At 45.9% G+C, this 16341-nt stretch overlaps 2 protein-coding genes across 2 annotated transcripts in view; both read right to left on the reverse strand.

The window, feature by feature from the left end:
* Positions 1-796, reverse strand: part of LOC149329050 (aldehyde dehydrogenase, mitochondrial-like) — a 38909-nt gene extending 38113 nt beyond the window's left edge. Inside the window, exon 1 of the mRNA XM_089562056.1 lies at positions 691-796. Coding sequence (XP_089418182.1) covers positions 691-768 — 78 coding nt within the window. The 5' untranslated portion in view covers positions 769-796. The remainder of the gene's footprint in view (positions 1-690) is intronic.
* Positions 786-15174, reverse strand: LOC149329051 (uncharacterized). Its single transcript, XM_089559167.1, has 5 exons — positions 15131-15174; positions 10103-10287; positions 3866-4082; positions 3653-3682; positions 786-799 (listed from the first exon to the last, which is right to left on the reverse strand). Exons 1-5 carry the CDS (start codon positions 15165-15167, stop codon positions 786-788), a joined length of 483 nt encoding a protein of 160 aa, XP_089415293.1. The 5' UTR covers positions 15168-15174.
* Between the last annotated feature and the right edge of the window lie 1167 nt (positions 15175-16341).

Here is a 16341-nt window from a genome sequence, read left to right on the forward strand (position 1 = left end):
GCTCCCTCCGTGGCAGTATTGTCAGCTCACAGACAATCGCCCCACTGTTTTCCTGTCGGTATCAGCCGCGTATCTGCCAGAAAGGTGCATTTTGTATACCGATGCATCAGATACTGCAAAGCGGGGAGTTACTGCTGCATGTAGTCCCTCCCATCCGCATCTTAACTCTCGCACGACGTATTACGCGGATACGTGCGCCCCCCTGGCATTGAAACTTCAAGCCATTTACAGTGCCATTGCTTCCTTTCCGCTGGTTCCAACATTCATTGCAGTTCATCTTTACACAGACTCCCTCGCCGCCCTAAACAGCGTAAGGCTGTTCAATGCACATTCCAGATTACACACTCAATACATCTGCTCTGTGCACAGTACCCATGTTCTGTGCGCATACACTGAATTCGCGGCCACGCTCACGATCCACATAACATTCAAGCAAATGCTATGACTCACACTGACACATCAGACGACCCGCCACATTCCCCTCTTCACCCAGGTCCGTTCTTCTCCCATGCCTCCGATTCACAAGCTCTGCGCCTGCGAACATGCGCTCTAATTCCTCCGTGTTCGCACCCTTTCCCCCGTAGTCTTACTCGGCAGAAGCAGCTATCAGTGCTCCGGATTCGGGCAAAGGCGGCTCTGACCCCTTCTGTCCGTCATCGGTGGTGTGATAAAGATCTGCCAGCAACTGACAGGTGCCCTCAGTGCGGCGCTGCACTGGACTTTTGTGATGTGCGGCACCTGTTGTGGACTTGCCCAGCAAACGGCCATTATCAGATAATGGCTCCTCAAGGAGGTGGGCCTGCGGTGGAACCGCGAAGAAGAGCATGTAAAGTGGTCTATGAACAATCACTTTACCAGCAGCCTATGCGACTACCTCGCTGAAACTGGTTTCCACCCCTACATTCCACTCCCCCTTTTCTCAACTTGTGCCCTCATGGCAGACTTCTCGAAAAAAAAATGTGCAACCAAAGCCAGGTCATGTATTTCAAACAAACACAAGGAAGCAGCGAAATGTTCACAGCTGGTAAACACTTTTATTGGTCGTCTGTGTTTTCTGTTTTCATACAACCTAGGAGCATATATGAAATGCCAGCAGTGTTTAATCAGTGAAGTCAGATTTTTTCATTGTTTGCGATTTTTTCTCCAATGCTTTCTTGTAAGTTGTATTAAATGCACGAGCGATTTCTATCCCAGTTCGAGAAGCGACTTCCTTCTCGAACTGCTTAATGACGCCGGCAGGGAGGTCCATGGACACGCTGAGCGGCATCACCCTGGTGGACACCCGTAACACGTTGAAGACATAGATGTGAGTGCCTGCGTAGATGCAATCATGGCTGTGGCGCTCAGAAAAGAATGTTCAGGATTTTACTTTCGTTTTCATGCTTTGTGTAACAGAGAGAAAACAATTTGCTTATTTAGGCGGCGCAAAAACAAACATTGCTTAACAACGAAAGGTAGAAGAAATTTTAAGCAATAATCAGTTTAAGAAAATTAATAAATAACAATTGACAAATCTTTAAAACAACAGAAAATAGCTTTATTATTCATTAGATAATTAATTAATTGCCGTTTAAATGTTGAAATGCTGATAACCGCGTTCAACAACAGATACGGTCAGACAATGTCACGCCGCGCAGCGCTTGATAAGCCACGAGCCATCTACTTCAACAGCAAGCTAATCAGCACTAGCGCGTATGCGAGATGCAATCATGGCGGTGGCGCTCAGAAGGAGAATGTACGGGATTTTCTTTTTCGTTTTCATGCTTCGTGTAACGAGAGAAAACTATTTGCGTACATTTAAGCGGCGCAAAAACAAACATTCCTTTACAACGAATGGTAGAAGAAAGATTGATGTAATAATCAGTTATGAAAATAATTAGTAAATGGTAATTGACAATTGTTTAAAATAAAAGAAATGCGCTTTATGATTGATTAGATAATTAATTAGTTGCCGTTTACAAGTGAACATATTGATAACCATGTTCAACAACAGATACGGCCAGGCAGTGTCACGCCGCGCAGTGCTTGTTATGTCAGGAGCTATCTACTCCATCAGCAAGCTATATTGCTGCACCGGCGTGTCTGTGGATGACATCGATAACGACGCAGACAGCGTGATTTCATAACCGCCTGAGGACATCATCGTTATCACCATCATAACCGTGCCATGCACAGTAGTCGGCAAGAAAGGTGACCGTATCAATCTGAGGCGTTAGAGAGCAAGTTATCGCCGGTATTTCCCCGTAAAGTACAACAGTGGCAGAATGCGCCCTTGAAGCCTGCATGTGCAACAAGCGTAAATATGCCTGATTTCTCAATTACGGTAAGGAGCTACGAATCACCGTAACTAACCCTCTCGTGATAGTGGTCAGTGGCGACATTCTACGGGGCATATACCGCGAGAACTTTATACAAGAGCTGCGCCAAATGCTGCCACCATTTCCCCAAATCGATCTAGTGCTTTTAATACAAAGAAGTATGAGGCTCATGGGCGACAAAACCCGGTCTTGTTTACCGAAACAGTGTCTGTGTGTCTCTGTGTGTGTTTCGCGCAAGTACCATGTCTCAAATGTAATTCCTCCCCAGGGTGCGGTGAATTGAACCCGGGACTTTAAGGCTGCGTGGAAAGCACGCGAACCATAGGCCACAGAACCACGCTATTTCTTGTCGAACAATGTGAAAGTAGTATACGCGTTGCATTACGATTGTATGCTAATGAGCAGGTATGTCATTCGCAAGAGAAAAATAATAATAAATTTATAATAACAATAAAAACAAAGCTTTTGCATTCAAAAGCGCGTAAGTAGTCTGAAGTGCCTTAGCAATTTACATGGTCGCTGTTCGTGTAGAGTTACTGCTGTTGTTTCGATCAGCGCCGTGGATGCACGGAAGACCACGCATACAGACGACGACTGGCGAAGTTATTTCTTGTTTAAAAATACACAGTGATATACTTTGTACCGGTGATCTGAATTAAGAAGGTTTCAAGTTAGCGCCTGTCCTGTCCACTTCTGTGTCGTCCGTGTCCTTTTTTGCGCTATGTTTTCGAAGAACTGTTACCAACAAGCCCAAACCAAGCTACTGAATTAATCAGGTGCTGACTAGGAGAGTCTTCAACAGTGTTCAGGCTGCAGCAAACATATGAATAGTCTATAATATTATGCTCAGATATGATAGGCTTAAGACATTTTCAACCGAATATTTAGATACTGCGACAGGAGTTGAGTTTACATTTGGCATTCGTTCTTCCTGCTTTCTTTTTCTGATTTTACTGTGCATAAATTCAGCGCCCGCACACAAAGGCTTGATATCTTAGCAGTTAAATACTTGAAAATGCATATTATAGATAGGTTTGGTTTGGTTTATGGGGCTTAACGTCCCAAAGCGACTAAGGCTATGAGAGACGCCGTAGTGGAGGGCTCCGGAAATTTCGACCCCCTGGGGTTCTTTAACGTGCACTGACATCGCACAGTACACGGGCCTCTAGAATTTCTCCTCCAAAGAAATTCAACCGCCGCGGCCGGGATCGAACCCGCGTCGTTCGAATCAGCAGCCGAGCACCATAACCACTGAGCCACCGCGGCAGCCATTATTGTTGAATTATGGAAAGGGTGCGTGCGCGCTTGAGAACAAATAGAAATTTACCACTTACATAAACGGTCTTTCTTGAGAACGGTCATCCCTGCGTGTGGAAAAACAAAGCATTGCACATTGCCGTTTTGACAAAGGACAATGGAAACAACAATAGAGTTTGAGAAAATGAATCGAGGGAAACAATAGGCAAGGAGGTGGGGGAAACGGATGGACTGCTTAGAAGCACAAACAAGAAAATATTCTTAGTCGTGTGCTGTTATACATATCGTACATTTGGGGCATTTGCCTTTTTCCGGGTAGATGCAGACGGCAATGTTGCCGTCGTCGACGAGCACTTCGACGACCGCCGAAGTGGTTTTTCTGTTGACTATGACCTCAGCGTTGTATTTTGCGACCAAGCCCCGCGGACTAATGTTGCAGCAGATATTGAGTTCATTTTCCACCTTCCTTACGTGCTCATACAATCTGCAATCCCCTCTTCGTCGCACCTGCGCAAGGAAACGTGAACATGACACACATATAATATCCGCACTTGTACAATGCGCCCAACGCATTTTGTAAAAAACCCTTAATAAGTGAGAGCTTATATTTGCCACTAGCAATGAAACTCCGCGGGCTGTCGGAGTCCAGGAAAAGTGGTCCACAAAGACCCCGAGGTCGTCATTAGCAAAGGAATAATTTAGTAATATGCGTTGTGGGGCTAGTTGGTTCATGCTCAGATTTCTTTTATGCGCACAGAAAGACGACACAATAAGACAAGGTAGACAGGACGGAGCGCAACTTTCAACTGTTTTATTCCGGAAAAAGTACATGACACTTATACCAAAAAGAATGGATAGTCATCAGTGCCACGTGCAAGCCAAAACCCGGGAAAAGAACATAGGAAGGACACAAGTGACTCACCTCTTATGTAATTTATCTAAAAAGGCGAAATCTTTATCATATATTGTCACAGATGGTGCACTGACACATGAACTACCGCTTTTCCTTATATGGTAGGCCTCAGCCAATTCTCGCGCAAGCGTGTCAGTGCTCCTGCACAAGATGCTGGTGCCTTGGAGCGTTGCATCACACAGTTTTCGTGTGGAGGGAGTCTTCTGGAGGGAGTCGACTCTCTCATCAGGACCATGCCTTCTAGGGGGCCCCGCATCAAGACGCCAACAAGAAAAATTGTGCGCTTCTTTAAGGACAACGACCTGCGACTCGTTCAGGCGGATAAGGAAGGGGGCTTTGTCGCTATGCAGTCGGGAACGTACGACAAGAAAGGGTCGGAGGCTATCCGCAAGAATTTTGAGAAGACAGAACAAAAACAAGCAAAGGTAAAAAGCCGAGCCATTGCGTTATGCGAAAACCTTGGTCTACAGAAGTTAGCCAGTAGTATTCAGAATACCATATGTAATAGCTTGCAAGTTTTTTTCACTGCAAAAAACCACAAAGAAAGTGTTCCGTTTAGGTGCATAGTTAGTGAAAGGGGTGCCTGGCAGAACCTACTAAGCCGGTTCCTGCTAAAGGAACTTATCAGACTTGTAGTAGACGACCCGTTTGCCATTAAGAATAGTCTTGAGGTTGTTGAATTTTTGCATGAAACAAACTCTGCAGGACACATGTTTTCTATAGATGTTGTTGACCTGTTTTATTCTATTCCACAGAGTGAGCTGTTGGCTGCTGTCAGGTTGTGCATAGAAATGAACGGAGCGGTGTCTTTTCAAAACAGTGCTGGTATGTCGGTTGACAACTTCCTTGTACTCCTGGAGTTTTACCTCAGTTCCACCACTGTTTCTTTTAAAGGGTATAATTATGTACAAAGAAATGGGATCTGTATCGGATCGTGCGTGGCCCCGGTGCTTTGCAACATTTTTCTCGCAGGTGTGGACAGATCATAGGCCGAGGCGCTTGAAAACGGTAGCACGCTAAAGATTTTTAGATATGTAGACGACTTTTTCATTGTTTCGAAGAAACTATCACTTTTGACCTATCCAAAAGTCGTGGAGGACATTCTAACTAATTTTAGACGACTCTCCAAAGGATTGAATTTTACTTTTGAACTCGCCAATGACAGCTGTTTGCAATTTTTAAACTTGAAAATAACCCTTAAGGACGAAGGCTTTTGCTGGAAGTACCAACCGCGTGCACAGAAGAAATTGTTGCCTTTCGATTCCAAGCAATCGAAAACTGTTAACCGTGCTATCGCTTTGATGTGCCTTGAGTCATCTCTAAGAAAGTCCTGTTGTCACATGGCGCAGGAAAGCTTTCACGATCAGATCGCGAAGTTAAAACAGGCAGGCTTTCCCCACATAGTAGTGAGTTCAGTTGTTGAAGCTCTTCTCAAGAAAATCAAACAAGAAAGGAATAGGAACCAGACAATGGTTGCAGTTGCAAAAAAGAAAGTGAAACCTGTGGTCATCCCATATCAGCATGAAGTGGCTCATAACCTCAAGCGCGTGGCTAACAAGTTTAAGGTACCCGTGGTTTTCTCGGCCCCAAGGAAACTCTCTTCACTGTGTCGTCTAGTTTCGCAAGATGGTAGCCGCAACTCAGATTGCAAAAAATCAAACATGTTAATAAGTTTGTGAAGTGTGAAAAAGGGGTAGTGTATAAAATTCCATTGAAGTGTGGGAAGGTGTACATTGGGCAGTCGGGCCGATGTGTTAATGAGCGGCTAAGAGAACACAATTTGTCTTTGAAGAACGGTACCGGTTCGCACCTGCCGGCGCACATCAGTGAGTGTGGAAAAGATAACGATAAAAAACAGACAGCACGAAAACTATGTGATGCAACGCTCCAAGGCACCAGCATCTTGTGCAGGAGCACTGACACGCTTGCGCGAGAATTGGCTGAGGCCTACCATATAAGGAAAAGCGGTAGTTCATGTGTCAGTGCACCATCTGTGACAATATATGATAAAGATTTTGCCTTTTTAGATAAATTACATAAGAGGTGAGTCACCTGTGTCCTTCCTATGTTCTTTTCCCGGGTTTTGGCTTGCACGTGGCACTGATGACTATCCATTCTTTTTGGTATAAGTGTCATGTACTTTTTCCGGAATAAAACATTTGAAAGTTGCGCTCCGTCCTGTCTACCTTGTCTTATTGTGTCGTCTTTCTGTGCGCATAAAAGAAATCTGAAAAGGAATAATTTGTTTCGCAAGGTGCGGGGAATCGAACCATGGACCGACATTTAGATTGTGAGGCGAGCGCGCCATACTTAGGCTACAAAACCACTATTCTTGCTACCATGGTACTTACCACAGTGAAATTAGGTTGTACTTACATGAGCAATTTATAAAGCTCTTAGGAGACTGCATGGAAGACATCTAAAAAGAGGAGCAACAAAGTACTATAAGCACGCCTCCAAGAGAGAGTGCCAGTCCGGTTTAAAGTTTTTCTGTTCATACACTTCTCTCAGGTGAGCAGTCACTTCGGCAAAAATGACACTTCGTCGAAACAACTGATTCACTGTGCCGGTTCATGATTCTAGGTTTCCATAAGCTGTGGAGTCCAATCAGAAATAAAAAAACATATAAAGAGGTTCATCTATATACTGCACTCCGGTAGGGCATCTTATGTATGAGAAGTGAAATAAGTTCGCTGTTTCAAGGTCTGTTGCAAGACATGTCAGTACAAAAAAGGCGTCCTTACAACTGATGAAACAATCTTCAATTGTTTCAAGAACATCAGACTGGCTTCAGTGCGGAGACGACACAAAGATTTTCTTTTTTTTCAAAGTCAAATCTTCACCGGCAATGCTTCCGTATGTAGCTTGTACAAAAAAATTCCCAGTGAAAGTTGCAAGTAACATTTTTTGCGCTCGCATAAGTACAACCTTTGTCAAAAGTTTGGAGCCCAGGGGGTTTGCTTCTGAGCCACACTGTGTGGTTCTTAATGCCTCTCCAGCGCTCCAAATTTCCTGAACGTAAGATGATTTCTGATCCTGCCTCCTCCAATGGGTAGGGCTGCCACGAATGCTTCAGGAGTCCCATTACAAGGCTTAGAAGCAAACCCCCTGGGCTCTAAACTTTTGACAAAGACTGTACATCATGTCCCGGCTAACTAAATTACATCGCGCCGTAAATAAGAAGATGCAAAGCTTAAATCAAGTCTATGTACAAATGTCTCAGCGACTCAGAAAATAGGACGGTTTAAGAAACGGGCTGCCAGAAAGCGCACGTAAAAATATAGCTCATGCAAAACACTCGTCAACAAGGACGGTCAGTGAAGTTTCTGGGCAGTGTGGGCAAAACATTAACTGAAATACTATGGATATACAATCTGAAGTATAGGAAATTAACATCTCAAATGTCTAAAGTATCGGAAAATTGAATTTAAATAGATAAAGGTCTTTTCACTAAAAATGTTCATGCCACGCGCGAGCCAACAGTGGTGCTTGTAGCCACCATATGCTGTGTTAGACACAGGCATCTGATGAAAATAAAAATCGGTACTTTTTTTGTTTTTCAAGTATAGACATCTGCTAGGGGTACGGTGGCGAAAGCGAAAGTTTGAAGTATGACTCAAAGGTCGCTCTTATGATACAAAGAAAGTAAAGCGAGTAAGTAAACCAATAACTGAGGGCTCCTTGTGCTAGAGCGAATGAGAGGAGCGAAACGCAAATTTTGGCAACAAAACTTCATCTCACACAGCGCGCTACTTCCGTGCTATTGGTTTTCAAACCCAATTACCGTGAGCTTTTTCGTAATAGATGTGAAACGGAAATGATTAACTAACTGCAACACTTGATCCAGTAGCACAATGTATGAATGTATGCCTCCATGTCGGTGGAGTATTTCAATTAAAGAACCCTTTTTGGATAACCACTTGTTCGAAGCGGTGCCATTCCGGTCATGTTTTTGTGCTGTCACACGGAATTATGTTAACAAATTCTTCACAAAGACAACAGCAAAAAGAGAGAGATAGAAGGAAGGATGTAAATTTGTGCAATGCAGCACAGATATTTTTTCCTGCAGACCAGCTGCTAGTGCGTCTTTAATGGCTGACGACTAGTTCATTAGCAACCTGCACTGACAAGCAACTCGCCAGCATTAACTAGGAAAGTAAAAAAATACAAACATATGCTTCCTAATGTACTTACTTTAGTTGTGCTACAGAATAATGAGGTGTCAGCAGGAAGTATTTCTCACTTGCAATGTGGACACAGACTTTCTTCTCTTTCGCACAACTAATTGCCCGCAGGGTGGTGCCTGCTCTAGTTCGACCTGAATAATGCTGCTGGGACATGTAAGTGATCACAAAATGTCGTTGCCACGTGGACAGAGAAGTTTGAACGCCGCGTGTTATTCATTAAAGAGGATATCTCCATTAAAAGACAGATATAGCCCACTTAAAACCTATAACACGGTTAATTTAGACGCCTAATTTTTTTTAGGTTATCTCTGGGTGTGCTATTCATTGCCCCTCTTACTGTGACACTGACGCCCTTGACTACATGTGTTCACGAGTTAGCCAACTACCTTGCGGGTAATGTGACGGGCTTCCATTCACTTTTGGCGCTCTTTAGTCACTATTCACCGAGAGAAAAGGCGCCACGGAAAGGAAAGGTCGCCTCGGCTTCAATATACACATCAGAGGAAGGAAACCGGGTTGATATGAGCGTCTAAAACATTTTTAAAGCAAGGAGCCCTACACGAGTGCTTACTCACTTCTCATCGTCGACAGTAGGCATACGCATAGACTATACAGCAGGAAAATCGTAGCGCAACTTAGAACTGCTCATAGATGGCTCTAGCGCCAGACTTCCATTAAAGCCCCTCTCTTCAACCGCTGCTCGTATGATCTGCCCGGATAGTTACACAGCATCAGAGGCCTACGCCACTCGGCGCTTTTCTTACTTGTTTTCCTTCGGTGCTTTCGATGCTTTGCGTGCCATCGCGTTGATCTGCGTCGGCTCTTCCCAACCAGAAGTGCGCTCAGAGTCATTCGTTAGTTGTGGTGATTCACATGGCACAGATCTGGACCGTTGTTCATAGGCCTTACTGACACTTCTGTCTGCCTTCGCTGCCCTCTCACATTTTTAGGTGGTTACATAAAGCTACCATTAGTGACATTGTTTAGACTTTTTATATTTTAATTTGACAGAATCGCTTGGGTAGCAACTCAAGCAGCGCAACTGGCGCTGAGCACTTGCAAACGCAAAATGAAAGGATACAAGATGTCAAGGTTGAAGCGAAACAGCAAGCATCGGGAGAGAGTGCTGTTTATGGCGCGCTGCGCAAAAGCTTGTGGTTTTGGTTGAAGGTCTTTCGGTTGGGATTTGACATTCTCTACACTGTGAAGAGTTTCTTTTTTTTTTAGCTGGCTATTTTTCGGAGGGGAAGTTCGGTAGTTCTCGCATAGGTTTGAGTTCGCGCTTGGTCTCAAGTCCGCGACTGTTGTCGCGCAATGTTATTAAGACTCTGCCGAAATTGAGAGCCAAAAGCACTAGACATTTTTATCGGTCGGCAGCATGCTGTCTGGAGAATTTGAAAATCATTGCGTGTAAATTGTTTACTCACTCTTCGATGCAAGTTGCCCAAGGTTCCTTTTTGGAGGTGAAACTCCACAAAACCTGAGAAAATCCCGTCCTTATGGTCCACGTCGAATGAGATGTCATGGAGCGGAATCTGGACCAAACCGACGGTGGGCAGAAATCGGTCGATGACGAAGTCTGAACGCCAGCTTTTTTCCCAAGCGCAATTTGCTGCAATGCGAAGGAAAGAGATAATGTGAGACCTTGCAGTGTGTGAAGGCAAATGTAAGTATATGCGACGATTCCCACGTACATTTAAAAATAAAAAACTGGAGGGGAGGCTTAAGCTCCACCTTAAGAGTATGATGCGATAGCTTTAAGGGGTTAAGGCAAATTACGCGGAATTAGTCATTCTTGAATTTACATTCATGGATCCCTGGAGTACTCATGCCACTCCTGGCGGAGTGGTCCAACGGTTAAGCGATGCGCCACTGCCCTGCGATGGCTGGTCTGCCCCCAGTGGGTTTGTGGGACCCAGGTTTCCCTTCCGGAGCAACCTCTACCGGACAATGAATTGAACTGCCACCTGCTACGGTGCTGAGCTTCCTCAAAATCCGGTGGGCAGGCTCTGATACCGCCACACGGCCATTGTACCCAGGTGGCTTACCTAGGTTGCTTCTGAGGGGATTTTTGGCTCGCAAAACCCACGACGACGCCGTATTTTCTTGACATTCGCGACCTAACCAAGGCCACTAGACCGGCATGAGTGTGTTCCTTGCCTACTCCGGTCAACAACAACAAAATTTTCTGCAGAGCATGAGCCTTAACGTTATCGAGTTTTATATTAGGGAGAACCGAGTGTTCATCAAAAAGCTCCTCTTGTGTTTGTATGTGGCGGACATGCAAATATCTGGCAGTACATTTCGCGCCGGTAATTGCATTGAACCTTCACTCGAGCGACGGTAGGCAGCGTTATCCGCGTCCGGAGCTGGAGCCTGTTGTTCATTTCTCTCTTTGAGAAGGCACTGTGTCTAATCTGCATATGTTGCTCTGCATGTTGGCTATTGTCTGGGTGGAGTAAATCCGACTGGCTCCTGCTCACGTTTTCTCCAGTGTGCTAGGGTGCTTCGACTGCCTTTCGGCGCGGAGTAGTGGCGGGGGAAGTGCTGTAGGAAATAAAAAATCGCAAGGAAGAGGTCAGCTAGTCTTCTAGATTTTGTGAGCAGGCTGCGATAGTAGAACGCGGAGCCAGATGTGGTGGCTGGTTTGAAGAGGCTTGAGGTAAAGGGACACGTGGTGGAGCAGGGCGGCAAACTGGAATGTTTAATCGGTCCCTGTCCACTTTTACAGAACCACGGATATGAAGAAGAGCTGACTCAGTGTCGACCCTGCGTTTTCACCCCTCAGCGAGCTGTGATACGGTACTCAGTTCCTCTTGAATACAAGGAGGTGTTGCGGCGGCCTGGTACGAATAGTGTGACGGGGAGCGACTAAAGGCGTGGTTGCGTTGACGTCTGTGTAGTGGCCACAGAGTGCTGGACTTACCCTGGCCAGGTCTTCACATTATCTCTTTCCTTCGCCATTGGAGCTGCTTACGTTTAGGAGAACAGCTGGCGTTCAAACTTCGGCATCGACCGATTTCTGTCCACCGTCGGTTTGGTCCAGCTTCCGCTCCATGACATCTCATTCGACGTGGACCATAAGGACGGGATGTTCTCAGGTTTTTGGCTCGCTTGGCCGTCGTCCAGAGAGTGCTGGACTGGAAAGTTTTTGGAGGCCCCTTAAACAATATGCCTTCACTGCCCTTCATGATCAACTTCCCGATGCAGAGCTTGGCCCAGGTGCCGTGCTATAGCCCATTGACGAGGTTACCACCTCCAAAAGACTGCATAAATTTACCACTTCAGCGCAGGAACACCGCTGCTTGCCAGCTAATAATACTGCCGTGATTACACAAACACTCACGACGATAGAGGCAGCTCAGGTGGAACCTTGGCCGAGGGTCAATCTCCGCTGTCTCTTCCTCCAATGCAAAATGGGCTGAGAATAGAGTTCGAGGGTGGAAACCGAGCAACCCGTCCGCAGGCGATATACCGTCCTATGTTAGCGTGAGCCTACAACACAGCAGGAACTGACCGGTGCCCAGTTTGGTATTCTTTAGCCCTTTTTTTATAGCATACCACTGAACTGTAGCTAATAACGGGTTCTCTGATGGCGCACGTAGTTCAGATCCAAAAATTACGTATGCCATGGCCGCACTCAAAGTCTGCGCACCATTGTGTGACACCAGAGTGTGGGGCAAATCGAATCACTCTAAAATTCTGCACAGAGCTTTAAGGGTTACTCCAGCCATCTCAGACTACGGAGGTTCCTCCTAATCCCTGTCTTTTCGGCTTTCAAAAGAAAAAAAAATCACGGGGCATTGAAGGGGTCCCGCATGTTGGTTGTGTAAGCGAGACTAACGGCAATTGGTTTGGTCAGCTCGTGGGATCCTGCGCCGTAGGTAGCGGGAAATATTGCGGGCACTACGGGCAACGTCTCGAAAGGTTCGTTCGCAGTGTCTCGGTTTAAACCCGGATGCCAGAAAACAGAGCGGGGAGGGCTCTTCAATGACGTCATCCAAGGATGTGTGTCATGAAATTCTTCTAATAAGCATAGACAAGCAGCTTCGGGCAAAATAACTCGGTGACCCCAATACAGCAGCCCATTACTTACGATAGACTCGTGTCATTTTTGAAAAAAAAAGGCTGGAAACCGTGACGATCGCCTAACCACTTACGTCAAATTTTCTAACCTCACGTCATCACGCTCTAAGAACTTGTACTGTATTTTGATCCAGTATCCCGGTTACTGTGATCAATCTAGCAGCAGTTCACTCCGCTCAAATTTCCCAAGGAGTGAAACTTCTTCTGGAAAGAGTAAAACTGCCGGGGCACTTTGTTTATAGCCAGGAGGAGTTCGAGTTGCCTGTACCCTTCGCTTATGTAATGCAGGGGTGCTATATAGAAAGAAAACAGCCATGGACTTGTGGTCAGCAAACAATGGGAAGAAGTTTCCAATCAAGTAATATCGGAACTTGTTATGGGAACGAAAACTAGGAATTGGCTTTCTAATATTGAGTAATTGCGCTCAGACGACGCCAACGTTTGCAAAAAAATTGGCAGAGGCTTAGCTTGGTTAAGCCTTGTGGATTGCGAAAGGAAGCACTCAGATCAAGAGATGTTGAACTCATTCGCCTGGCTGCATAATATGCACGCCGTTTAGCTAAACGTTGTTCGCGCTCTTCACCCGTTTCTTCCGCACGCCGCCGCTTCTTAGCTGCAGCACATCGTTGCAGCTTCACCTTATACTTATCATTCGACATATCGTGGAGGATTCGCTGGGATGACTGCGACGAGCCGAGTTGTGGGGCCGCTTTTCAACAGCTGGCATGACGTCACGTAGAGCGAGCGCCTCCCCCACGGCAGCGGCGCGTGGAGGATTCGCTGGGACGATCGCGACGAGCCGAGTTGGGGGGGGGGGGGCACTTTTCCACAGCTGGCATGACGTCACGTGCAGCGAGCGCCCCTCGCTGCAGCGGCGCGCAGCTGCGGCATGAAGGATTCGCTGGGACGATCGCGACGAGCCGAGTTGAGGCGGCGCTTTTCAACAGCTGGTATTACGTCACACATAGGTCACACTAAAGGTCAATGGTGAATTCTCCGGGACGACGGCCAAGAGCGGAAACCTCGAGCAGCATTGCTTTCGCAATAAAAATCAATTTGATAATCTTTCCCTCTCAAGCGATGCGAGAGCACAGCCTCAGTAACTGAGAGGACGTGTCTCATTCATCGCGCAATGGCTTCTGCTGGCGGTAATGAAAGAATAGCCTCTTTCATGGCACTCTTTGTTTCTCGAAATTACTCCTCTTGGGCGGGTCCCACGACCGCAGCGCTCGGTTGGCCGGCAAATGATATAGCTGCGCCGAAGTTGCAGTTATTGTCCAGGAGGAGTATGTCGGCGACGTAGTGCTGGGCGCTCTAGCCGCCGTCTTGTTTCCATATGAATAAGGTGCTGTTCATTGCGGTATCGTTCGCTTGCGGACTGAAGTGCTTTCAATAAAGTGTTAATGGCATTAGCAGGCGGGAGGCCTTGCAGGATGAGAAGGACGTCGTAGCTGAGGGAAGACACCAGCAACGCGGGGCACTTACCAAGGCCTATGAGTGTGGCATCAAAACAAACATCCAGGCATATCTTGCACCTTAGGAAAATACATTTGTAGGCCAATTGGTAGGACGTTAAAACACACAAAAAAAACTGCAAAAGTCCTGCCTCTGTCCTGTGTCCGATTTTGCCGAAGCTCGAACCAAAACCGAAGTTCTAGCTCGTTTAATACGCATTTCCCTAGTAACACTCAATCGGCGGCCATTTGAATATTTTCTTTTATGGTCAGGCTTGAAAGACATCCCATGAGGCTCGTTTTTAAGCTTTTTTTTTCTCCATGGGCTTCTAATCTCGAAGATGTATTAAACTGAACCTTTAATGCTATTTCCTCTTTCCATAGCGGCCTCTCTGTTGAGCGATAAAAAATACTATTTAACAGTTTAGCTACAATTCTGTCTCCTTGCATGTCTATGTAGCAAGTCCAGGTGTGACTCTTTATGTTTTTAGTCCTGAGTTTATGATTGGTTATTTTGTAGTTTTGGCAATAGGCGCTGTCCTTCACCTCACGCGCAACCGCAGCAGTCATATTTTCCTCACTTTCCTGCTTCGATAATATCTTGTAGCCAATGCACTGCCGCTTACAAAGGTCCCCACGGCGCTACACACAGGTTTCACGACGAGCGCGAAGCATTAAAACTCTGGGCACGTGGTACGCCACAGAAGCCTGGTGGCTTTGCAATACGAAGCTATATGGCTTTTAGAGTATCGGGAGGAGGTGTTCGTTGCTTTTAAAACACGCCACAGTTTTTCGGTTGATCCTGAGGGTGAAGCTCCCCCCCCCCCCAAAAAAAAAAATCACCCACTAGGTAGCCTTAGGATTGTTAAGGTGACTTCTGTTCGTAAAAGAATGAAGATAGGAACTGAAGCTTACCTGCAGGCAGTAGTAGGATTGCCAGATACACCAACATATCTGCAGTCTGAAATTAAGAGAAGGTTGAGTGCTCAGAGTGAAGTTAATTCTTCGACATTATTTCTGCGCTGGGCGCGAGGTGATTATAAAATTGGGAACGAAATTCTTGTCGTTTAATATGTACAGTGTTACGTCTGATTCCGCAGCAGTTGAAGACACGATTGTAGCCGGCATCATGAATGCGGCGAAGATGGCTTTGAGAATTATCTGGATATTCTATGCTTTGCCCGATTACAGCTGCTCTGATAATGAACCTAAGAATACTTCCTAAAATTCGACCAACCATGGGGGCTTTATCGCGCCCCATCGTCTAGAACGTAGGATGGCCACTGCCACTCGCAACTGGGTGAATGTTCTAGCTCGTCTTCTATATACATCCTCGAGAGGGAATTGGATTTCCTTGTTACAAAACCTCTTGGTTGCACTTTCTTGTCTTATGCATTTTGTGTCATTTATGATGCGGTGTTTTAATTCATCACATTTACATTGTGTTGTCGTTTTTCTAACTTCGGAAGTAGTATCCTTTTCAGGTACAACTTGTGTGGAGCCTTTTCATTTCTTGATTTCAATGCTGAGTTTCTCATCTTTCAAGGTTATCAGAAAATCTTGTTTTGTTATGTATATCTTCGTCCTATAGTACTATTGGCAGGGGGGTCACATGTGGGATCTATCTATTAAAGTCGTTTTTTTGCAGATGCAAGTAGCGCCCAATGTTTCCACCTGCCTCCGTCCCGGGTCTGTCGCTGTTTTTAGTCTTTAGTATAAGCTATTGCACTGACACAAGAGTTAATATGCTTGAATATTGATCGTTGTCATCGTCATCATTATAGATGTTTGCTATAATAGTTTGACCACACTGGCGCTAAAGGTAAAGGAGAAAAGCACGAGCGCCGTTGTCTTTTTTTACCATCCGTAGCTTCCCTGTCCATTTTCTGTGCTGCGAATGCCTGACGACAGCAGCGTTTGGGGGGGGGAGCGGTGTACTATCGCGCTCAATATGAGTTGCAACGCGCGGTCATCGACCGGGGCTCGTTCCGTGGTGTGCCTCCTCCAAACAGTCGCTCGGAATTCTGGGAAAAACTTTTTCCTGAGAGGGGGTGCTGTTGTTTCCTCGAACAGCAGTTTCTCCCAGAATTCCGAGCGACTGTTTGGAGGAGGCACACCACGGAACG

This window comes from Amblyomma mixtum, chromosome 9 (genome assembly GCF_055824585.1).
Source record: "Amblyomma mixtum isolate Tamu chromosome 9, ASM5582458v1, whole genome shotgun sequence".
In the NCBI taxonomy this organism is placed as follows: Eukaryota; Metazoa; Arthropoda; class Arachnida; order Ixodida; family Ixodidae; genus Amblyomma; species Amblyomma mixtum.